Raw genomic sequence first — 25,698 nt, 5'->3', positions numbered from 1 at the left:
GAAAACAGCCTCATGTAACCAACGTTATATATTCAACCTGCAAATACTAAGTAGATAGAACCATCAGCTTTTTTAAAACATCAATAATCAAACTCAAAAAATCAAATGAAAACAGTGTAACTCGTGTAAGCTGGGACTTAAATGAATTTCAATTTGATTTTCTTCCAGGACCCATCTTTCAGCAAAGGAAAAGTAAATATCTCCCAGACAGGAGGTAAAGATAAGGAGGGACACCTGCCACAGATGCAGAGAAAATAAAGCATTTGCCTTCTCCTGGTGCTTGTGATGGCTGGCAGAGGGGAAAGGCAGCAGCAACCACCCAGAGCTCTGAAAGTGCTTTCTCAGCCACCTGGAAAATCTTGTACAGAGTCAGGAGTAATACCAGCAAACCTTGTATAAAAGGCAAAAAAAAAACTTCTAGGTCTTCAGAAGTTCCATCTTGACTGAAAAAATACCTAAGAAGTTATACAATGTTTGCTGTCCTTTTCAGCAAATTACATCTTCCCCCAATATGCTACATAGAAAATACTTGGTATTAAGAAAAAATATTTAAATGTGATTCATGAGTAAGCCCATTTTCTCTATGGTTTAGTGCCATTCAAGCAGAAGGGTATAATTCTCAATTTATTGTTGAATGCAAGCTCTCTGGTTTTTGTAATTCTATTAAAATCCACAAAGTACTTTCATCGCTAATGCAGCAAAATATTTCATAAGAAGGAAGCCACACTCAATACAGATGAACAAACTCTGCATTTACAGCAGCTGAGTACAATTACCAAAGCTCATTTTCCAGGAACTCTCAGTACTACTCCACTTGGAGTAAGCCCCAAGAGCACTGCTCAGGCAGACCTGTGAAAGCAGTTTCTATAATTTTCCTGCTGCATGTGGGTCAGCCCACACAGACCTGTTCCCTTGCCACTATCAATGCTGACATGAGAGCTCTGATTACCGTCATAGCACATTACCCAAGGACTTCAGAGTTAAAAATTGTGTCAGTGTCTTGCTGGGGACATCCCACACGCAGCACCTAGGAGGCCAGAGCCTCATTACTGAGTGCAGCAGGAGCTCTGCACTCAGCTCAGATGGGGGTTTGCTGCCCCTTATGGATGCTCTGCAATGCCTGCTGCAGAGCTGAAGTGTTCACTGCCCTCACTCACCAGAACCTTGACTGAAAAAAACCTTGCTATTACTCAGTTATCTTGAGGAAAAGTCATTTTGCATGTATCAGATCAAAGGTAAAAAAAAATAAAAGAAACATACTGAAGAATAAACACCCAGAAGGTGAATACAATTGCAATTTTTTTATTGTTAGAGAGGAAGAAATGGGAGAAAAAGCACAAGGTAATTTATGCCCCAAAAGTTGCTGTCCTTTTTCACCATCCTTCTGTCCCTCTCCTCAGCAAGCAGCAGTGAACAGTACACCTCAGAGAGCATCCATTACAAACAGCTTGCCCTGATGGAATCTCTGTAAAGTACATCCCACTGGAGAGGAAGAACCGGCTGGTTTTACTGGGGTTTGGATCAGCAGGCCATGCTCCTGGCTCCTGCTTTACTCCCAGGGCCAACAATCCTATGTAGGGATGCTGAGCAGGACCCTCAACCCCCACATAAACACCTCACACTGGTTTGTATTCTAACCCATCCTGTGCTGCTCCAGTTCTGTCAACTCCTTGTTTAACAACAGTGTTGATTTAGCTTTGTTTAGGAAGGTAAAAAACCTCAGCACAGGATGAGCACAGGAGCTGGCAAAAGTGGCTGTAGCAATAAGAAATTTAAACCCTGAGTGATATTTTACCACCTCAGACTAAAACCCTCTAAAAAGCCATCTCTTTCCACCAATTACTCCTCTAAAGTCTTCTAAGTGTATATGCAGACTTAATCTTCTATGCCAAAACTTATCCTATTCACTTTTTCCCCACAAGACAGCCTAGCCAAATTTTATTAGCACATCCTTAATTCAAATCCATGTTCTTCAGGTTTGTTTTCATTAAGGTGATCAGTTTCTTTCTTGAACATGTAAACAACACTTTGTTAAAGCTGGTGTTCCTCTCCTGTACTTCCAAACACTGAACAAAAGCTTTTTGCCTTGGTAAGGGCAAGATGTGACCTCACTCAGTTGCACATTTCAAGCCTGTATATTCAATACAAATTCACATTTCAAGGGTGATGGTGACTGTGAGGTGCAATGCAGGACAATCAGGACACTAATGCACCCACACCTAATACAGGTCAGCTAAATGGGTTACATGGACATAGCTCATTACTCACTCCTGACTAAAATTAGATGTGAAGGGATGACAAAAGGTTTAGAATGACTAATCCCCGGCCTCCTCTTGGCATACTGGAAGAACTATGTTGTTCCCTTGGATAACTCTTATTTCCCCTTCATTTCACTTTCTGAATTGTTTTTGTTAACTGAAGCAATATCTATCCCAGTTCTAGCATCAAAGGATCTTTAGAGCTACACTCTAGGAGACAAAGCATCCAAACCTTCAGTTCTGGTTTGCTTTCTTGCAAGAAGGAATTCACAAAATTACACAATTAGGCTTGAAATTTAACATCACCTAAAATATATGTTCTGTGAACACAGCCTCCCTTGAAAATAAAAATCCAGGCAAGTGGAATGCTAATGAATTTTACCAAAGCTTTTTGAATTAACGAAAGCAGGGAAATATCTTTGAACAATTCAAGCTAGCCCATTAAAATAAATGACCACCTATTGACCATCACCTCATAGAATAATGTCATCACTGTGCCCAAACCTACAGGCATGTGCTAGAAGGCAAAATAACAAATAACCCACTTACCAATTTTCATATCAAAGGTCCAGGCAGGTACAGCATCTCCTGATTTTACAGCAGTTGTGGGAAGAGGAAGGGTAACCTGAATGGGACCCTTTATGTTCACTTCTTTCCCAGCCAACAGAACATTTACACATATGGCAGTAAGAGGAGTTAATTCCATGCTTTTGAAACCTGAGGGCAAGAAATATCTTGTAATTCTCCTTTCACAGGTTATTTTAAAAGAAATACATGAAGAATTAAGCTACTAAAAGCAAGTCCTCATCCACACAGTCAGCTGTTACCAACTTGGTCAAATAGAAATCAACATTACTTTTCTTCTGAGCTTTCAACAACTTACCATTAAAACAAAACAGAGTCATTTGTATACCAAAACTATAAGAGAAACACATTTGCAACATCTTGGCTCTGTGCTGCCCATAGAACTAACCATGAGGCACAACTTGGTTTGGGATGAGGGAGGAAGGGTTTCTCCCCTCAGATCATCAGATTGCAAAGCCCCTAACTGATGTTAAATACAGATCATGCAAGAATTTTGGTATAATCACAATGTGCATAACATTGAATTAAAGTGAAAGCATATGGAACCTCTCCTGTAAGGATTAATTTTCTAATTTGGCAGCCAGAATTAACTGAATAGTTAATCATGAGGCTTGTCAAAGCACTCAGAGGAAATGTTGCATTTACAAGGCAGCCTGCAAGTTTCTTTCCTTTGTTTTCTTTTCACCAGTTTGCAAATGCTCCAGAATGCCCAGTTTGACAGGATGGTGAGAGAAGCTGAAACAGAATCACTAAGTAGCAGAATGATGTTAAATCTATGCAGGCTGTTAGGAGCTGGTTGTGAGAGAACTCCTGGCACATCAGATATCAATTAGCTTCCACCTGCCCTAAAAGGAAGCGTATTCCTTCAGGGGTTTATGAATAATTTAAAACACATGCCAGACAGATTGAAGGGAAAACTCAAAGAGGATAAACACTGCTTATTCTCCTATGCTTCTTTCCTTCTGCCTTCCATTTAAAGAGGTGAAACACAGTAAAGAAAGATTTTAAAATATCTTTGTCGAAATATCAGTATACATGCTGCCTTTAATGGAATAAAAATTAAAAAATAGGATATGATGACTTAATATAAGCCATGTATTGCCCTCTCCCTGCACCACGATGAATTTAAGAGCCTCATGGCTTCAGATCCACTGGGAATAGAAAGAAAAGAACAAAACAAGGATTGAACTGCATACAGTCCAACTTACCAGAGATTACTGTACCTATGCAAATTTTAAAACTATCTGATAGAATGACAAATTCTAACAAAATCCAATGGTATAAGGGCAGAGTTACAACCCATAAAAGCACTTAGTGCTTCTCCAGTGAAACAGATGCACAGAAAACATTATTCCAGCTGTGCTCTGTACCCACAGGGACCACTTGGTCCCGGACTTGCCCAGCCTGACTGAGCCAAGAGGGGCCCCCATGCAATCCCTGTGCTGGGGGTAACCCCTAGAACCAATCACTCCAGTGAAAATGCAGCAGCTCGACAGCTGAAGCTCATTGCTGCTGTTTCACTGATTTCTTTACCTTGACCTACTCTACAGTCTGGCTATAATTGCATTTTTAAAGTGTTTACAAAACCAGTTCCACAGTCTCATGAAATCCTGAACATAAATACACATACATACATATAAATGTAAAAAGCAGATTCTGAAGTTGTATTTCAGTGCAGCAAGGTATGTTCTCATGTTGCATGGACCAAAATAGAGTAACACTGATTATTCACCTGATGTGTTCATAGCTCGCTCCTGTGCAAAAAAGCTTTCTGATCTAATACAATGGAAGCAGTTTCAGGCCCTCTTAAATCAAACATATGTTTTTCTGAAACACTGTGCACTCATATGCATTATAATATTTCTTCATACGAATTCCTAACCATCATATTCACATACCTGATTTATTTAGAATAATTCCTGTTGTATAGAGAAAGCTGTCCACTTTCAAAAATTGCTCTGGCACTGTCAGATAGGCTGTAACATTTGCAATGTGATTTGATGGAAGCTTCATTAAAGATTTTGGAAACTGAACACTCGGTTGGGATTTGGCATCTGTAAAAGAGTAATATTTTGTCTTAGCCACAGTAAAACAGACAAACAGTGTTTTTATTACCCTTCAGCAATCCACTTAGCATTACAACCTGTTTTCCCCCATTTTCTCCATGATTTCTCTATTTCCAGTCTAGCACTTGTCACAGCCCCTCGTACAGCTACATAATTAACAGAAAATCTGGCTTTAAGTAGATAGGTATTATATAAAATGCTGCTTAATTTTTTTCCATGTGGGTGCAGATGGCTATCACAAAGTGTTTAGTTACAGTCTGCGTGCACAGAACTTACCAGACAGTTTTCCAGTGATTAAGACAGTATCTTCAAACAGCCATATATTAGCTTGACTTTGTGGGAATAATGAGAGTGTCACGGATGAGTAGACTGTGGAAAATGATAGTATCTGTTATTACACTGTGAAACCAAAAAAAAATCCTCCAGGGTCTCCAAATCTAAAGATCTACTGAACAGAGCAGTTAATAAACCAGAGAGCATATGAAGACTAAATAAATTACTCCTGTTGTCCAGAGCAGATATTTTGGTGTTTAGGCAGAAAGAGTTCTGTTGAATGTTTGCTACTGTTTTATACCTTCTTTGGATAAACAAGTGACTAGAAAGTCACTAGAAAGTGACTTAAAAGTCTTTTTTTTTTAATAAAAATCATGTGCCTTTTTAGGATCCTGCAGTAGTTAAACAAGAAAACCTGTGAGGAAACACTGCTGAAGCAGAGTTGTAACAGGTTATATCTGCTTAGAGGAAAGAAAGCATTGGCATTCTAAGAATTACTCAGGATTTTTTTACTCAGGTCAACAGGATTTTTGTCAGAACACATTAACAGCTCTTTGCTAACTCTAGACAAAAAAAATCTAAGAATTCACTGTGTGTCACAACATAACCCACTTAGATTTTCAAAGGGCCATTTTCTGCTTTAGAGTAATCAGAATTTTGACAAGCTTAACAGACCGTTCACCCCTAGATCTGCACTGACAGGCACCATCTCCCTTGACTGACTTCTCTGAGTTGTGTTCAGCTGACAGCAACCACCCAGACCGCTTAGGAGAGAAATTTAATTACCGCCAGAGAGAGTTTAATAATAGGCCTGTAAGATGCTTACGTACTTGGCATCCTCGCAGTCTTCCAAGGCAAAGGTGTCAGCAGGTAGCCATCCTTGTATGAGACAATAGTTAAGCTTAGTCCCAGTTTGTAGGGGACTTTTATCAACACTGCTCCATTGCTCCCAGTGAGAGTGGAATTTGTCAGGGTGTAGTTAACAAACACCTCGACCACCGCCTGGCGCAGGTACTGATGGCTGATGATGTCATTTACTTGAACTTTTAGGGTGAAAACAGATCCTGTTGACAAAAAGAAAAAACAGGAGGTCATGTTGACACATCACGGCTAAGGACCATGGTTTTGTAAAGAAGTCCTGGAGCTCAGGTCTGTGCTGTTCATGCACTGCACAGTGGATCCCTGTCTCCGACCAAAGGCAGGGGTAACCATGCAATTTATACTCCAGAGAAGGGGGAAACAAAAAAAACTTAAGATGAGGCACAAAGGTGTCAAAAAGTTTATCAAACTCAGCAAATATAATAACTAACCAGTTTTAAAAAACCAAAACACCACCAACATTTGAAGCCAAATTACAAAGCAATCTTCCCCTTTTTTGTTTAAGCTTGAAGCACGCATCTGTGACAACAGGAGATTTACTGTGCTCTGCAATATCACACTGATATTACAGATGGTCTTCTTATCCAGCCCTTGGCTTGGGACACACATTTCAAGGTGCACCTTGAGTCTGTAAAGGCAGAGAACCTGATGTCTACACACAGTGGGACAACACATTTCTATTTACATGTGTAACATTATTATAAATGCATCCAGACATTATTTTAAGCTACCATCTCCCACCAGACTTTTACTGGCTACTTTTCACCTTCCTACATTGCAACTTCTAAACAGTACTCCTCTAATTACAGGATCTGATAGTTCATACCATACCCAGTGTCTTGCAGAAATCATAATTACAGTGACTAAAAAGTATGTTGAAAGTAATCAATCCACTTGAACAAAAGACTCAAGGTGTTTTGAATCACAATTTCTCTCTCATCCTGATGGCAAATAAACTATTAGGGAGTCTTTTCACAGTATGTGAAAAGGGACAGAATTCCAGAATAATTATTAATAATAATAATTCCAGAATGTTAATAATAAGGCCAGAATATTAACAATAATTCCATAATAGAAATAATATTTTTTATTTATTGTGATATATTAATTATTAATAATTATTCCAGAATTATAATATTAATATTAATAATTATTCCAGAATAATTATTTCCAGAATAATTTGATTTTGGAAATTAAAATACCTAAAATATTACTTTAAAAAATAATTTCAATAACAGATTTTCCAGTATTTTGGTTACAGATCTACCCCTATTCAGTATCACTGCACTACTTCGTATCCTAACACTTTCAAATCCATTCATCATGAATATGTATTTCTATTTAGGTCAAATGTCAAGTTAAGTTATTTGACATGTATCTACCCAAAATCATACTTCAATTTCACTGTGAAATCCCCACTGTAATTGAGATTGACATTGCACCAAGAGATTACTGCCACTGACCTTGATTGAAAAGAATAGGTCTTGAGGAACCCAGTGCAATCCACCAAAAAAACCCCTGTATGTGGTAGAGATGCCCTCCAAGGTGGGCGTCTCTGAAATAAGTATTTATTTAGATCTATTGTATGCATGGAGCATATTGTCTATTCATGAAAAAAAATGACCTGCACATAACAAAAGCTACACTGGCCTCATTTATGTTTACCACAGACACAGCAAAAACTTACCAGCTGTGCCAGATTGATTTTCTGCAATGCTATACAAAAAATCTACATCTCTTTTAGCAAATTGATACATATTTTCAGAATAATAATGATAAAAAATTCCAGTGCTACTCAAATGTATTTGACTGAATTAATAAAAAATGCACAATAATCTTGGAACAATGTCATCTGTTTTTTTCTTTCCCATATGTAAGACATTTCAAGAATAAAACTGCTTTAAATTGCTGTGCTAGAGGGGTTTTAAATCATGTGATAATGGGGGAAAAAAAAAATTATGTCATGTCAGCAAATTACAGGCTCCAAACAGCTCCTCCAGGCATTGATCCAGTTACACAGATACCAGCATCATTCCAGTGGCTGCCAAAACTTGAAAAACAGGTCATTTGCCCCTGGCCAATGACTAGCTAAAAGGCTACAGAGGAGAGGAAACAGGCTGTGTACAATGTTATTATCCAGTAATCATTTGGAAGTCGGGAGTCCATCATGAAATGGTATTTAAAAGTAAGAAATACAGTGGTACAAAATTCAAGCTCATGGCAGTAAGAAGAAACACCAGAAATGCCTGTTATAAACTGGTATTTCAACAGCTGGAGTCAAGTTAGGAGGAAAAAGAGCCCAGTTTTAACAGCTGAAACCAGTCATAAAAAATTAAAACCTAAAATGTACTCAGAAAGACACATTCTTTCAATCACTTCATACTTTTAATGAGTATTTTCCCTTTCCTGCTGACAGAAAGCCTAACAAGAAAACACAGGGGAGAGGGCAAATGCCGCAGCCCTCCTGCAGCTGCAGGTAAATTCAGAGGTTGGTCTGTGTGCAAAACTATTTCTTCCTCCCATCTCCTTGAGTTGTAGCCAGATTAAACCCCAATTTCTTAGAACCTTGAGGTTCCAAAAAAAAAAAAAAAAAGAGAAGAAAAAAGTAGAAAGCTGTGCTGTTTTCACTCTCTGATGGTGAGCTGAAGAATATCATTGCCTGTTTTTAGCCAGGCTGAACTTTGATTAGTTCCTTGTCCCATGGGTTTAGGAATTGCCACAGCATTTCCCCAAAGTGATGCTCTGCCTGGAGGGGCATTGAGGAGATGCAGACATCAGGCTGGAAATGAGAATTGAAATCCCAAGGATTGAAATCCTGGGGGTTGCTGTGAGCATCACACACAGCAGTGCTCACTTTGTGCCCCTGAACATCCAGACACAGATTAAAGGAGACCCAACCCCTGCTCTTGGTGCCTTTGGCCTTTTCTTTTGTGCTAACACAAGAATCTCCCTGACAAGAGGGAGTTGTGTCCTGCCTGCACTTGGATTTGCTGATACCAACTCTGCCAACAAGTCGCTTTAAACTCCCACACAATGGTTTGGGAGACACATTTTAAAAAGAATTATTCTTTGCACTCCTCAAGAGTAACAGCACAGGAGATATGAGGACACCTCATTGTGCCTCTACCCAAATGCTTGTGAAATGATAACGTGAAAAAAAGCCAGAATCCAACAGTAACAATTTTCCACTCACACAGCCACATTCAGCACAGTTTTTCAGGCCAGTTCTTGCAGTCCAGTGAAAAGCAGGACATTCCCAGGGCCCAGAGCTCAGAGTTTGTGTGCAGTTCTGGCCCTACAGCACTGATCATTGCTTTCCAACCTTACATCCCCTGGCCAGCTCCCTCCTCACAAGCCCCACATCCATTTAATGTGCAAATTTATCACTAATTTAATAGCATTCAGTTATTAACAATGTCACAATAACATGCAAGACACCTAATTTGCTAAGAAAATACTGCTTTTCTTTTTATAAATACATTAACTTACAAGCCTTTCAGGATTTACAAGCCTTTCAGAATTTTCAGTCTCAACTCTGATGGAAACTGCAGTAGGATATTTTAATCACATATAAATCTATAAAAGGAGACTCAACCCCTTTCCTTTCATATAAGACTCAACCCCTTTATGTATCCTTTCAGTATATACAAAATACACTGAAAACCCAGTTCACATAAAAATAATGAACACTTGGCTAGCTTTTTAACAAAACCAAAGCTGAAAACTTAAACAATGGATGAACCTTGTGCTTTTTTCTGGTCACTGACACGTGCCAAACACAAGTGGGTCAGCTGTATCTCAATATTAAACAGATTTGACAGAACTCCTACAATTAGAAGAAAGAACTCAGTCCTTGCTAATTTGATTTGTGCTGCCTCAGAGGAAGGGATTCCTCTCTTGGCAAGGTCCACTGGAAATGCCAGCTCCTACAGCATTAAAATGTTTCTGATCAACCTTCATAGAAATGCAGCAGTTATTCAGACAGAGGGGAAAAAAGCCTTCTAACACATTTAGCTACTTCAGTCCTGGTCAGTAAAACTGATTTTACTGAATGTACACCTGATTTCTTTGTGAAGAAATACTTAATGCCTGCAATTTGGTTTCATATCTCTGTCCTAACTCAGAAATCCTATCACAGAATTAAGCAAAAGAACTGCTTGGAATTGCAAGCTGGGTACAAATGTAACAGTGCAAAAATAAAAAAAAAACAAATCTCAATTATGGTCCATGTAATTTGTTCTTAATTCTGCAGACAAGCATATCATCTTGTTACCATTTATGTGAGATTTAATTACCGTGGTCAAGGCCAGAGCCCTCCCAGGCACCAATGTGTTCCAAACTCCACATAACTGAGGTGTGGGGGTGAGAACACACACAGGGCACTGCCTGGGGGGATTCCTACACATCCTGCCAGCCCTAAACCCTTTTTTTCTTCTCTGTTAATCACCAAGTTCCTACAGCCAGAGAGATTCTGCACCTGGAAGGAGGCATCTACTCTTAAACTCACAGACAGCTACCCAGTTAACAATTACCTTGTGGGATGAAAAGTAATTATAACCAAATTATTCCTTATCTCCTTTCTTCAGAGGGGGCTCCTCTCACCCTTGCCCAGAGGTGTTTAAACCCATGGCAGAAAATATGAGTTGATATGAGCTCTGTGGCTCCCTCCTAACCAGGCAGAGAAATCCCAGGCTGTGCCATTTCCTTGCTCTTAGCTGGCCTTTTTCCCTTTTTCCATCTTTTACATGCACAGAACACCATATTTTTTGGCTTAGCACAATTAGGGATATGAAAGGTGCACTGATCTGTAAAGGGACAATGTGTAATAAGAATAAAGGGTTTTACTACACAGCCAATATTGCCATGGGAGGTGGAAATCAATGAACACACAATCTAGACAGCCAACACACATCTGGCCCCAGTAAAAAAAGGTCATGCCAAAGCCATCCTCCTGCCCACAAACACCAATTGCTACTTCTTAAAATTCCCTTAAAACTAGTAAAATTCCCTTAAAACTACTAAAAGTAATAGCAGTGACAAACTACAAAAGATGGGGGGAAAACATGGGGAAAAAAAAGGGGAAAAAATATGAGAAAATGAAAAAAAAAGGGGGGGAAAAAAAGCAATGGGGGAAAAAAAAGATGGGAGGGGAAAAATGATGGGGGAAATGGGGAAAAAATGGGGGGAAAAGAAAGAAAAATATGGGGAAAAAAAGAAAAAATGATGGAAGAAAAGAAAGAAAGATGGAGGAAAAAAGAAAGATGGGGGAAAAAGAAAGAAAGATGATGGGGGAAAAAAGGAAGAAAGATGATGGGGAAAAAAGAAAGATGGAGGAAAAAGAAAGAAAGATGATGGGGAAGAAAGAAAGAAAGAAAGATGGGAGAAAAAGAAAGATGGGGAAAAGAAAGAAAGGTGATGGGGAAAAAAGAAAGAAGATGATGGGGAAAAGAAGATGATGATGGGGAAAAAGAAGATGATGGGGAAAAAGGAAGATGATGATGGGGAAAAAGGAAGATGATGATGGGGGAAAAGGAAGATGATGATGGGGGAAAAGGAAGATGATGATGGGGGAAAAGATACATAGAAAAAGTAGAAGCCCCCTTCAGTTCATGAAAAATGCATGCAGATGAGGGGCAGTTGTGCAGCCCCTGAGGGCTGGGGGTGACAGGGCAGGGCCAAGCCCCCTCCCCACAGGCCCCATCCCTCGGTGGGTACCTTTGTTCTGGAGTCACTGGCACAGCACTGAGCTGGCTGCCCTGCACAGTGCATGGAAATGACAAAAGAGGTGACCCCTAAACTGCCATAACTCTTTTATGGGTGCCTTGTGAGAGTTATTGTCAGGCTGGGGTGAGCTCTCTGCCTGGTTTTCAATTATGCCTCTCAAAGCTATCAAATAAGCTGCAAATCTAATTAATAACCACTGCAGCCAAACGTGGGCTTCATTTGTTAGCTATCAGGGCTCTTTTATCCTGTCATACTCCATCCCGTAATTTATAGACCCTAGTACAAATGGGCATGTACATGTATAAAGATCCTTCCAACTCTGCACAAATCATTTTATCTGTTCCAAATTGGTATCAGAAGATCTCATTTAGAAACTAATTATGTGATTCTTCAGAGGGATGTTTTATGTGCTACTCCTCGGATTTAAAACACAAGCAGAAAATAAATAGCAGAGCATTATTTGTCCTCCCTAAAATGGAACAGGAACACTGCTAAAATAAAAAATACACTCCAAGTGTTTTGGCCTGTGCAATTTTCACTTTGTCTTTATTAATTTGTTGTAAGCACAATCTGCATATTTCATTTTCAACAACTTATGACTGAACTGAGAAGCAAAGAAGCTCACACTGTTCACAAAAGGCCTGAGAAAATTCAGCAAATACCTAACCAGCTGTAAAAATCAGGAAAAGAAAACATTAGATTTAGATAAAACCAAAACATGCTTAGGACAACAAACACAATCATTCCACCTGGCTGCAAAAAGAAAATACCTGCATGTTGTCAACTACTGACAGTCTCACTCTTGCACTTAGCAGGAAGCTAAATTTGCACCAACCCTCCCCAAAATCACTCTGGGAATTAAAACTTTCCATCCAGAGACTCAACAGTAACCCAAAGTGCTGGGTGAAGAACAGGGGTACATAAAAGGCAGACACAGACTGCAGCAATTGCTAAAAATTGCCTTATTTAGGTTGATCTTTAGGCAAAGTGGCAGCATTATGGCTCTCATTTTAAAGCAAGTAGAGGCTGCACCTTGAAATGCTCTTTGGAGAAAAGATATTGATGTTTTACTGCTTTCAAACAATACAGATACCATAAAAGATATTTTTAAACAAACTGAAGCACAGAGGTGATCAGCATTTGCTGCATTTGTGTATGAGCAGCCAATCCACATTATCTATACAGCACAGTTCTGTAGCTCTGCACTCCCTTAAAATACTTTAATGCAAAATCAAACTCTAGGATATATATTTAAGAGAAGCTTTGGCAAACATCTTTGCAGGGACACAGAGCACATTACCAATTTCCAAGGGCAAAGCAGCAAAACAGGGTCTGGGAAAGTAGGACACCACAGTATTCCCACTGCCCTATTTCTGGTCAGCCAATTTCCACAGAAGGCATCTACAAAATCTCAATTACGAGGGAGCAAAAGGTGCATCCTGGGGGGGAACAGGCAGTCCCTTTTACACAGAGAAATTGCTACAGTAATTTTTATTGTAGGAGGAAGTTTAACCCAGACTAGTCAGATCTAGCTGCTTCCACCAAGCTAGCGCTTCACAGTCAAGAAAAAGTGTAACAGATTAGAAATTAAAAAAAAAAAAAAAGAAATTTAGTACACTGTTGGCTAAGCTTTACCACACATCAGGCTACTCAAGTGAGCTTTTGCTGGGAAAAAAAACCAATTATATTCTAACTCTGAGAGTTTTTCAAACAAATTCTTTTAAATTTGCTTCAAATAATGCTTTACTTCAGATAGAGATAAACACTTCCTTATTTCACCTAATTTCTCTGATGAGAATATCACAGCTATTCTGTGACAGGCACATGCAGCCCACAGTGCCAGAACTGTCAGGCACCTGTATATGAGCTAAGCGGAAATGGAAATTATTTACCAGAAGCTCATTCATGTCAACACATGCATCATTTCAGCACACACTACAGTGTTCAGGTGACCCTTCCTTCCACCTTAATGGGAAAATTAAAAATGGAGCATAAGAACACCTCTCACACACTATCCTGACTCCTCAGTGCCACACCAAGGAGGGGCTGCATCTCTTGGAACAACTGGATGCTTTTGCTCTTCAGAGCTGAACAGAACAATGCAGGCAGAGGTGTAAACCCAACAGCCTGCTGTCATCTCAAACAAAAATACACCTGCTTTCTGCTCTTTCACTGTGCTCTGAAAAATCCCTTTCCCACCTCCTATTTCCCCTTGCCTTTGATCACGCCCTCCTTCCTTTGCAGAGCTCAGCTCAGTCTCCTTCCTCCACAATTCAATCCATCCTGGAGCCATCTCTGTGATGAGGAGTCCCTGCAATATTTCAGCCAGTGAGATCACTGGTTATGAAAAAAAGGCTTTTCTAAAGACGAGGTTTTCTGCAAGCCTCACACTGAAAAGAGTGGTGAATTTATTACATGGAATTAAATGCATTGGATCAAACCCATCAGGGCGAGCACTTGAAAGGGACACTTCTAATCTAGCAGACTGAGAAACTGCCAGGGATTTGCCTCTGGGAAATTAGCATGATCCAGAGAAAACTTCAAGGTTCTCAGCAGATTAATAGGTCTAAGACTAATTATATATTTAGTTCAAAACAGACCCCCAATGCAGCTTCATATGATAATAAAACTGTATCAGACAGTAAGAAGCAGCTGACTGCCTACTAACACACAGTTATATATTTTACAGAAAAGAGCAAAGCCTTTTCCCCTTCTTAAAGGGATTTTGATGGGAAACAAAAGTAAATAAAGAAAGAAAAAAACTCAACACACCAGTAAAACAGAATGTTTATCTGAGTCATATCTTGTCCGTTTTTTCCCAGCCAAAGTATTCACAGACATGGCACCACTTTTACATGGAATTAACACTGCCTTTTACTGATGTTTCCACAAAAAAAGCTGTTAGTTGCATTTATTTACTAACAAAAATTTTGTTTCACTTCAGCAGAATAATTTTTTTTCACTTCATTTTCCATTCACTTTATTTTCCTTTTATATCCAGGGGTTTATGTTTTGTGCGGAGTTGTGTGCATACGTAAATACAAATCTTAAGCAAAGAACAAGAGGAAAATGAGATTTGCTTTTTGAAGAGAGTGGTAAAGAAAACTGCAAAACATTCTTACTAGAAATCTTCCCCTTGAATGCTTGTTGAAAAATATTAATTTATGCCTCATTAGTACTTAGGCACTGAGACGATTTCCAAAGCAGCCAATAAGCATTAGGTCAGGGTAAACCAATAAACTGCTCTTCTCACAACTTTTGCTATCAGTTTCTCCAAATTCAAAAGCAAGATGAAATATAGTCAGAACTAAATATGGCCAATATTCAACTCTGGCAAACTTTAGCTGCCACATTTTGAAGTGATATTTGCCCAGTATAATGATGTCTGTACTTCCCAGCAGACATTAAATTCCCATCCATCTCATTCCATGACACACTTGTGCAGGTACTGATTACAGCACTACCTTCAGTTCACATAAAAAAAAAAAAAAAAAAGACAAAAAACATTTAAAAAATGCAAACTTTTAATGCTTACAATTATTTTAATGGATTTGGATTACTTTATAATCTGGGTGGCCTCAGTAGTCAAAATATGTGTGATTGCATAGGCATATATAGCTTTTTCAATTTGAAGACCTGCTGTATATATGCTGAGTACTGATCTGATGACTTATTTGAATAAATAAACAAAAAAAGCCATTTTCCACAACCAGATGTGTTCTGCCTTTAGAAGTGGTTACACTTCCACCCAAAGTCTCAGACCAGATGCATAAAAAAAGCTGCATAAGCACAATAATCATCCCACAAATGTTGACAGGAACCAAATACTGATGAAATTAAGGTCCTGGCAAATCAATAGAATAAGCCAGATGATCATAGGCAGTATCCCTGATGATTACTGCTGCATAATCAATGAACACCTTCCTGGAAGGATCCTGCTTGTGAGAAGTGCAGCAGAATGCCATCAGGCTAATCCATAAAGCTGCTAACCACTCGCTCTCCTCCCATCCAGTGGGAACACCCTCCCAAGCGCTTTGAAGTGCTCCTGGCAAGAAATAGAAAATAGAAGGAAAATTCCCCTTGATATATTTTTATGGGCTACCCAAGCAGGAGCCATGAAATTCAGACAGGAAAGCAGCCATGAAGGTTAGATGGGATTTTTCCCCCCCTGTATTCCTTTAACACTGCATGGCATTTATGTAATTTAACACATGCACTGGGATAATTTTCATGTACTGCTGCAAGGTTCTCGTTTGGTGAGGAGTTGCAAGATGGTTTTTTTTCATCATTTGTGCCTTCCTCACAAATTACAATCAGGCTGTGTCACCACCCGAGCCAGAACATGGGAACTCACAGGACACAATAAACCTATGAGAATTAAAATTACCATAGCAACTCTGCATTTTGATTTGCTGCTATTTTGTTGAATCAGCCAGCCTGGCTCTCAGAGCTGTGGTTACTATGGAAGACTGAAGCAGAAATTCACCTTCCTGGGGCAAGGCAGACAGACAGCAGACAAGATGAAATGCTGCAGTCTGCAGAGCTTCACTTATTCAGGAGTCATTTATTTTAAATATCGTCTTCTGTAATTTGATACAAGTGAGATAAATTATTAATGTTACAAGAATGAAATCTTAAATAAAATTTACCTTTCAAATTGAGATAAATTTGCAAGTGAAAGTGATTAAAACGAGCAAGCAAATACTAGAAAGAGCTCCCAAAACCTACAAAATAAAACAGTTTTGCCCAGGCATTTCAGAGGCCATTATAAGGTAATTTTTTTCATTTCAGTTTACTCACTGGCTAATATTAAACCTGTAATGCTGCTCTTTCTTTTTTTTTTTTTTTTTTTTTTTTAATCATTGCCTGTATCATTTTACCTTGCACCAGAGCTGGGGGAATGAAAGAATTAAAAATTTTTGTTACAGAATATTGGGGGAAAAAGTACAAAGGGGAATATTATAAAATCTTCATAATACTCTATTTTAAATATGGGGGTTTTATATAAACCCCACAATATATTATAAATCTCCAAGAAAAATGGGCAAATGCCTATTAGAGGATAAGCCAACAATGTGGATTTCTCACTGATGAACTTCACAATTAAAGCTTCAGCATTTACACAGCAAAAATAAATCAGTGAGCAGCAGCATCTTAACAAATTGTGACCATTTCTTGTAGAGAATTTTGAATGATTTGTCAAACCTACCCTCTAACAGTCAATATACTTGGACAGAAATAATATTCCAGTACCCTTGCAATATGAATTTTTTTTTAATTGTTTTTTTTAATCCTAATGGGTCAGGTACAGCATTTGTCTTGTGGAATTCCTAGTGGGGGCTTGTGAGTGGAATTGGCAGAAAAAAAAACTGTGCAATTTTAAACATACCCTCAATTTGACAGAAGGAGGGGAAAAAAAATCACAGGAAAACAAAGCAGCACCTGTTCAAACATGACATTTAATGCTGTGAAACCCCAGGACAGACATGCATCCACAGACTCTGCAATAATACAGCCCACAAACCAGAAATTCAAACATCAGTGCACATTATTCACTAATTGCAAAGGACAACCACTGTTGCATTCAGAGATATTTTTCAATAACAACCCAGTCACTAGCCTTGTCTGAGAATACTTTTCTTCCCCTAAAGCTGTAAAATCTCATACCACTCCTTCAAGAAAGATATTTGTAATGCTGCTGCAATGTCTGTCTTTCACCTGCAGGAAAAGATACTCTAATCCCTTGGAAGAAGTCTAGTGTATGAAGACATATATGGAGAAAATAGAATTTAAAGTCAGGAAAAGATACTCTAATCCCTTGGAAGAAGTCTAGTGTATGAAGACATATATGGAGAAAATAGAATTTAAAGTTTGCAGGACAACATTCCCTAAGGGTAGCTCTGCACACGTGGAATGGGAATTTTTTATTGCAAGAGTTGGGAAATCCATATTGCAGCAACAAAGCAAGAGCACCCAACAAGCTCTTTCATATAGAAATTTCCATTAAAGTGGGGTTTCATAAAGTGAATGATGAAAAAACACAAAACAAAGAATAGAGAGCACCAGGTATTAGAAAAATGATTGCAGATCCCTCATTTTAAATCGGTATTATTGCTCAGAGCTTAAAAAGGTTTAGAAAAAGAGAAAGTTCTGCCACATCAGGTCACAGGATAGAGGAAAACAATGGAATTCTTGGCACCACAAGAACTCCAGTGCTCTGGGCCAAGGATGCCATGCAGGAGAGTGGCAGAGCTGGGTGCACTCATGGCTCAGGCACTGCTGCTCAGAGCCATCACTGCCTGCCTGCAGCTCAGCCCCTGCTCCAGAGCCAGCTGAGGGCCCAGCTGTGCTGCCTCCTGCACAAACACAAGCTCTCCCTGCCCAGCATGTGCCCCAAGTCCTGTAGGGAGCAATGGGAAAACAACTTAGCTCCAAGGAAACCTTTCCCGGAGGATGGAAATGGTTTTGACGACACCCAGGCTAAGAACGGGGCAGTAAAACAATTTCTCCTTCCCCCCCCTAAATCCTCAAGGTTCATTCAGCACCTCTGAGATTGTGCCAGCTGGACTGGGGGGAAACAAATCCCCTTAAGTATTTCTGGGACAATCTGTGCCGTGGAGCACTGAAGAATCCAGCAGACAGATTTGTCAAGGGACAGGTTTTCTCTACTGTCCTTAAGAAAAAAAACACTCAAAAAAAAAAAAAAAAAAAACAACCACAAGAGGGGGAGAAGGAAGCTGACAACTAATTAAGAGGGAAACAGCCATGACGGATTCTTTTGCCCAACACTGCACCCAAACTAGGCAGGGTCTCACCAATGTTTCACTGGGTCTCATGCTGAATTTAATTAGAGGATTTTCTCAACCTCAGTGCTCCACAATCCAAAGAAACTCTCTACTGCAGCCCAGCGAGAGTAAGTTTTCTCCTTTGCTCCCAGAAACAATAGAATAAGCATCTGTGATATTTATCACAAGCCATAATTCATGTTATTAACAGCTTTTATTGTTCTAAACACGCAATCTACCAAAATCCTGCATTTACAGTTTTTATTGTTCTAAACACACAATCTACCAAAATCCTGCATTTACCCAAGATAAAACCACTCATTTCTCCTGTTCAGTCACTTAATGAAATGCTTCAAAAAAGAGAAAGAATATTTTCCACAATTACATGAAAAAGCTTGCCTTAATTCCATTAGAGCCTATAATAGGTGGAGAGGGCAAGCACATCCTTCTCCATCCCAGCAAAACAGACAATATTTTCAAATATCTTGACATCATTGACCTTCTCTCAGATTAGCACATAGAAATTACCAACCAGATTTGCTACCTCAGAGCAAATGAGTTCCCCGAGAACGTTCCAATCAGTTTCATTTGGGAGCCTTGCTCATGCAGAGTCATTAATAATAAATAGATTTGGTGTTTTGCCATGATTCATAACCAGCATCCATTTCAGCAGACTGAGCCAACTGCATGCATCATATCTATGGAACAGCCCCAAATCTGCAGCAGAGGGTGTAACTCCACCTTGTCCCTGTTTTAGCACTGGGGGAAGGCACATGAAGGACATGAACCCGTTTAACCTTGCACAGGGAAGGTTTTGGGGGCCCTAAACAGGAGCCTTCCCTCTCCCAGGCATTTACCAGGGATAAAGGGCCAAGAGCTCTGTTGAGATGCATGGCAGGCAACAATCACCAGCTGTAGGAAAGGATCTGACTGGACAAGGGATTTGCTTCTCTCTCTGAGGATAAACAACCACAGGAATAGGTTGTCCAGAGAGGTTCCCCAATCCTGCAGCCTTCCATGGCCTGACAGGAAAGAGCTCCCAGGTGTGAGTTCAGTGCCAGCCCTGCTTTAAGAATGCCCCCGATGGCCCCTCCAGCTAAACATCCACCCAGATCCTCAGTTACTCTCAAATCACAGAAAATAAAACCAACCAGTATGATCTTCACTTATTTCAGCTGCTAATTTTAATACATTTAACAAATCTGAAAGTTTTACATGGAGTACACCATCCTATGATAATTTGGGGCTCACAATCTGATGCAAGTTCCATGCCTCAGTATGGAAAATGGGGTTAAAAGATATACTTTGTCTTGCATGGCATTATATGGTAACTCTTGCAGTTAGTGAAAATAGTAATACCAACAATTCTGAAAGTAAAATCAGTTTGAGTAATGAAAGGGCTGCTCAGACCTGAAACTAAAACAACCTGAACCCTGAAAGCTACATGCACACATCAGTGGCAAAGTTCAAGCATTAAATACAGGTAAAAGATAAATGAGAAATAAAGAAAATAAAAGTATGTGAGATGCAAGAAAACATTCCAGAAGAGGCAGAGGTACTATTAAGGACCACACTGAAGCAAACAAACAAACCCCACCTAAATTCAGCTCTTTCCTCCACAATCAACTGCACCACAATGAGTCAGTGCTCCAACTGATCTGCCACACTGTGTTTAGTGAAAGCAGCCAAACCAACACTCAAAAGGCACAGGATGGAGCCCTCATCACTCCCACAACACCCCACAGACACTCACCCACACTCTTGGGGTGCAGTGCTCACATCAATAATGGCTTTCAACCAACCACAGCCTGCTGGGGACAAGTTGAAGCAGCTCTGAGATTCTCTCTGTTCTCCTGTTTCATGAGCTCCTCATGCACATGGCTCAGTGCATGCCTCACGCTCATCATAAGCACTGCATCATGTTCTACACACACACAAAAAACCCCAACATCCCCCACCACAGCTGGCATGCAGCTGCCAGTGGTTCAGGTAAGGCCCACACCAAAACCAGCACATTTCTCAAAATGGGGCGAGGAAAAATCCCAAGGTAGAGGGACAAAACTGGTTTTTGCTCTCTGACCCACCACAAGGCACACTTCATTTCATGTAATCTCAAGGAGAGGCCACCTCTTGCCTCTTCCCTTGGTAGAAATGCAGTTTCTTATGTACCTGGCACTGTCAACAGTAAATGCAGAATGCTGGAGAAAGGGTCATGTGGAAATCCAGCAGGAACTGACTCTAACCTCCTGCAACCACCTCATTTCCACATTGTGACAATCGTGCCCTGAACCTGACTTCTTTCAGACAGCAGAGACTCTTTGAGTCCACAGAATGAAGTATAAACAGGGAAGAGAAAGAAGGACAAGAAGTTGAGAGGAAAGAACAAGGGTCCGTGCCTGTCTTTGATGAGACTTAGGGGAATTATGCACACACAGAGACAGGCAAGAACATCACTGCCAGGCCTGTCCACCCCAGCAGGGCACACAGATGGCTGCCAGGAGCTACATCAGGCACACATCAGCAGGGTGATGCCATGCAAGTGCCAGAAGCTGCAGACCTGCCACTGTCACTGTGGTGTTTACAACAATGCACAACCTGCTTGCAGCCAGAGGGCACACAGGGTCCTTTGGAAAGTTAGGGCAGCTGGTCCAGCTGAGACTGGAGGAGACTTTATCCACATCCTCTACAAACCACTCACAGCTCCTTGTGAAGCTCACAGCATGTGGTTTTGTGCTGGGCAGAGCTGCTGGTGGCACACACAGCCCTGCACTCTGGCTGAGGAGCTGTGCTAAAACAGGTGGTGCTTGGGAGGGTCCTCCACACACAGCACTGGTCTGGAGCAAGAACCTGCTCACACTACAGTCCATCCGTGCTCTCCTGTATGGAAGATGTAGGAGTCATCCCTTCCTAACTTAAATCCCCCCAGATTCCAGGGCAGCACGCTGCCCAAAGATACAAAGTTTGCTCTGTACAAACTGTCTGGTGTAGAAAGGGAGATGTGCTCTGTGCTGCAGGCTGAGTTTGGAAGGACTGCCCTTTCCCAGGAACCCAGCTCTGCTGAAGGGATCTGGAATACTTCTCCCAGCTGAGCACACCCTGAGTGTCACAGACATCTTTTATGAAAAATCCTTTCCTTAGGATTTTTCCTCCTGAGAAGCTGAGAGGCCTCAGGAACAAAATGTAAACAATGATTATCTGCTGCTGTGGAATGCAACAGGTGCATCTGTGATTGGTCTCATGTGGTTGTTTCTAACTAATGGCCAATCACAGCCCAGCTGGTTCAGACAGAGAGTCTGAGACACAAGCCTTTGTTATCATTTTCTATTCTATTCTTAGATAGCCTTCTGGGGAAATCTTTTCTTCTATTCTTTTAGTATAGTTTTAATATAATATATATCATAAAATAATAAACTAAGCCTTCAGAAACATGGAGTCAGATCTTCATCTCTTCCCTCATCCTTGGACCCCTGTGAACACAGTCACACCCTGAGTGAAACCTGCCCTACTCAACACCAGGCTTAAGGAGCTCTGCATGATGAACCCATTCTCTTCAACTTTCCCAACCCCAAATTCCCTAGCACAGCTTCTCCCAGCAGATCCCCTTCCCTAGTGCTGGTTGCCAAGCTGTGCACACTCACACCCTCCCCTCAAACCTGTGCCAGCAGGACAAGTGTTCTCAAGCCTCATGTTTTCTGCCACAAGCAGTGCCAGACAAGCAAGGCAGGAAATGCAGCAGCTGCTTTGCAGCCTGCTGAATGCAACTTCTTGTTGTGTGGAAGGTGGCAATGCATGCAGGAGCTGTGCTGGAACACCCCTGAAAAGCCAGGACTAGGCAGGAGGAACCAGACCTGATGGTTTCAACACCCCTGCCAAAGCCAGGATTAAGCAGGAGGAACCAGAACTGGTGGTTCCAACCTGCTGAACACAGGAGAGTTATTTGAGAATAAAATAACTCTGATGGTTCAGGGGAATGGTTGATTACAGAACCTGGGTGCTCCAGATGTAAAACCTATGAATTAGGAATGAAACAGTATCAGGAGTAATGAAGAGGACACATTTGCTCTGCCACATTGTGCCTCAAGTCCCCACTCATTACAGATGGATACAGTGATGTAAGAACATGCAATTTCAAGACGACAAAGTAGTCTGTGCTGTTTTGCTAAGTTTGACACACCAAGAACTGAGTTTATTTTGAATAAACTTTCCTCTCAGATCTTTGCCTGTGTCTTCAAAGACTTCATCTACTGAGCTAGTTCACAGAGAAAGCTTGCTACAGATCCCCAGTGACCCAGATAGCAGCTGCATTCCAAATTTCTCAGCCTGACAGTAACACTGTGAATGTTTTTACATAGCAATTGCCCTTTGATGGTGCACTTTCTGCCAACACATTGACAAGAAGCAAACTTTAGCAAAACAAACAAGAGCTGCAGAAACCACCACCTTGCAATAGGCACCTTCCTGCCATCATTCATCCCTTGTTTCCTGCCACTTCTGACCGTGTATCCATGGACCCTGATTCCATGAATGCCAAAAGACATTGTCTCCCTCAACAATTCTCAAAAAGACATTGTCTCTCTCAGTTCCTCACAAAGAAAGCTACAATCAAGGCAAGTTTGCTGAAATCAAGCTTTCTGAGGTATAGAGCATGATGCTGTATGATGTATTACAGGCTTCAGTGAAAGCTAGCTCAGGAGAGATGTCTCACTCTTCAGAACTTCTCAGTATCCCTGTTTTTATGCAGATTCTCCTCCTAAAAAAATCCCCAAAAAACTTATTACATATTTTTTCATGTGTTTTTTACCATGAAAAACCCCAAACTCCTCTTTTTCTTGTTTTGGCAACTGAGTGACCTACATCCTGGAGCACGTGCATGTATGAATATTTCTTTTTCCTTATTCATTCCCATTTCCAGCTGCAGATGCTTTATCCCCTCTCAGTGCCCTAATGCCCTCCCTGGTATTTTGTTGCATTACCAAGTCCTAGAACAGCACAGAAAGCTCAGACACTTAAGAACATCATCTCCAACAAATCAGGACATGTCCAAATCCTGCATTCTGCCTCACCTGGCTGAGAAGCCATCATTGGAAATACCAGAGGCTGGGAATCCTGAGAAAGATGAACAGCAGATCAAAGGCCATTTTCTGAGCTGGTTTCTATAGGTGGAATTAGCTTAAACCACTAAACCATTTGGCTGGGGTGTGCATGTAGCACTTCTAATTTGAAAATAAACCTTTTCCCTGACCAGGGAATAGGGAGTTATAAACCAGTTATAAACCAGTATCCACAGGATAAGAGGGTTGTGTTGCTGCTTGCATAAAACAAAAATAATACCAGCTCTGATCAGAAGCCTCTATTCAGACAGCCCTGGCTCCTTAAGCAGGAACTGTATCCCACATAACTGCTGAGCCATGAAAATGACTGAATTTCCTTCCTTACTGGAATGCTAAAGAATCTCCCACACAGCTTTTAATTCCTCCCTCATTTTCCTCTGGTATCTGACTGCAACAAAAGCTCTAAAACAAAACTGGATTGATTGCTGCCCTACTAATTCCCCAATCCAGTGACTTTGGGGACAGCAAACCACAGAGATTATTCCACCAAGTGACAAAGAACACAGTCACACTACACCATGGGGCTAAGTGCATTATTATGTGTTACTGCTCAAATTCAAACCCAGACACATGTAACAAGATATCAGAACCAAATGCTCCTCTAAATATCCAAGTATTAGTATCAGCTACACACCAAGTCATTAGGAAAAATATTCTACAGCAAGAAACATGGAACACCATGATTAAAAAAGCAGTAAGTCACACAAACATGTGGTTGTTTTGGAGAAATGTTTCTCTTTTGGTGTCTCAAATAAAAAGGAAGCATGAGAAATTCTTCCTGATCATTCCAGTAGGAGGAAACTAAGACAACATAGAAAAGAGTTTAGAAAACTCTGAGCCAGAAATGACTTGTCTGCAGCACAGCTTCACATCAGGCAGCCACTGATCACCACATGCAGGCAGACAGTGCTGAGACATGGGCTCAGACCCAAATTCCACAGGCAGCATCCAGGCAGTGCATTTGTCTCCAGCAGGTAAAAAAGTAATCTCTGATTTTCTTCTGGGTTTGTCAACAATCACATATTTATCTCATCTGTCTCCACAAACAGAGGTTTGTGTATTAACAAATAAATGCACAGAGCAATTCCAAATCCTCCCTCTCCTTTGTTCAGCACCACTGTTAGCTGCTACAGCTTTTGAATTTCACCCCACAGAACCAAGCTAATCTCCCCACTGCATGCAAAGCCATCTGCATAAAAAATAATTTTTAAAAAATCACAAAATCAAGATAAATTCCTTTTCCCCTGAATTCTGGACCAAGAGGCAGACTGGGCATGGTCTATAACAAATAACAGGGCAAGGTTTTTCTTGTTCATGCTGGGATTACAAAAGGTACAAGGACTACCCACACTTGAAAAAAACCTCCAAACTTATTTTAAAATATTGTTCAAGTCTAATTTAATGTCTCAACATGGTAAAAACCCTCCAAGATGAAGATGCTGTATGTCACCCTGTGCAAAGTGACAGTTGCCACTGACACAGCTGCTTTTTCTGCAGCTGCTCATTCTGTGCATGTCAGACCTGCCCCAGAGCTGATACAGATAACCATCACTTATTCAATTAGTAATCTCTGCTCTATTTATAGAGCAATATCTGCATTAGAAAGGGAATAGTAATGCCCCACATCAGGACAGCCCAAGCCTCATGAACATTAAAGAATGTGACTCTCAGCTCCTGTGAAGAATGCACCTCAATAAAGATAAAGGAAAGGGAACATGGAAAACAAAACCAGATTGGCCTGGATCAGAGCCAGGACTATAATTCACTGAATTCTGTGCTCAAGCCTGCTGACCTCAATGATGAATATCTGAAGCTCCCAGCAGCTTCTCTCCAATTGCTCCTGCACACCAGAGCCTGGATTTCCAAACTGCCACAAGGAAAATGCAAAAAAATCACTAAGAATAAGGAAGAGCCAAGGCAGGTTCTCCACTCCAGCAACCACCACCCTAACCAGGGAGGCCAGTCTCCCTTGCTCTCCAAATGTTTTATTTTCTTCTTTAATTTGGAAGCATGTCTG

At 40.5% G+C, this 25,698-nt stretch overlaps 1 protein-coding gene across 1 annotated transcript in view; it reads right to left on the bottom strand.

Moving 5' to 3' along the window:
• Positions 1 to 25,698, bottom strand: part of FAM171B (family with sequence similarity 171 member B) — a 35,210-nt gene that overhangs the window by 5,799 nt on the left and 3,713 nt on the right. Inside the window, exons 2-5 of the mRNA XM_054277773.1 lie at positions 6,013 to 6,246; positions 5,186 to 5,278; positions 4,742 to 4,897; positions 2,808 to 2,975 (exon numbers count right to left, since the gene is read on the bottom strand). Coding sequence (XP_054133748.1) covers positions 2,808 to 2,975; positions 4,742 to 4,897; positions 5,186 to 5,278; positions 6,013 to 6,246 — 651 coding nt within the window. The remainder of the gene's footprint in view (positions 1 to 2,807; positions 2,976 to 4,741; positions 4,898 to 5,185; positions 5,279 to 6,012; positions 6,247 to 25,698) is intronic.

Source organism: Melozone crissalis, unplaced genomic scaffold, assembly GCF_028551555.1.
Source record: "Melozone crissalis strain CALT ecotype California unplaced genomic scaffold, PUWL_Pcris_2 ptg000023l_1, whole genome shotgun sequence".
Lineage (NCBI taxonomy): Eukaryota > Metazoa > Chordata > Aves > Passeriformes > Passerellidae > Melozone > Melozone crissalis.
Note: the sequence above shows the minus strand (reverse complement) of the source record. Positions and strands in the feature narration are given on the sequence as shown.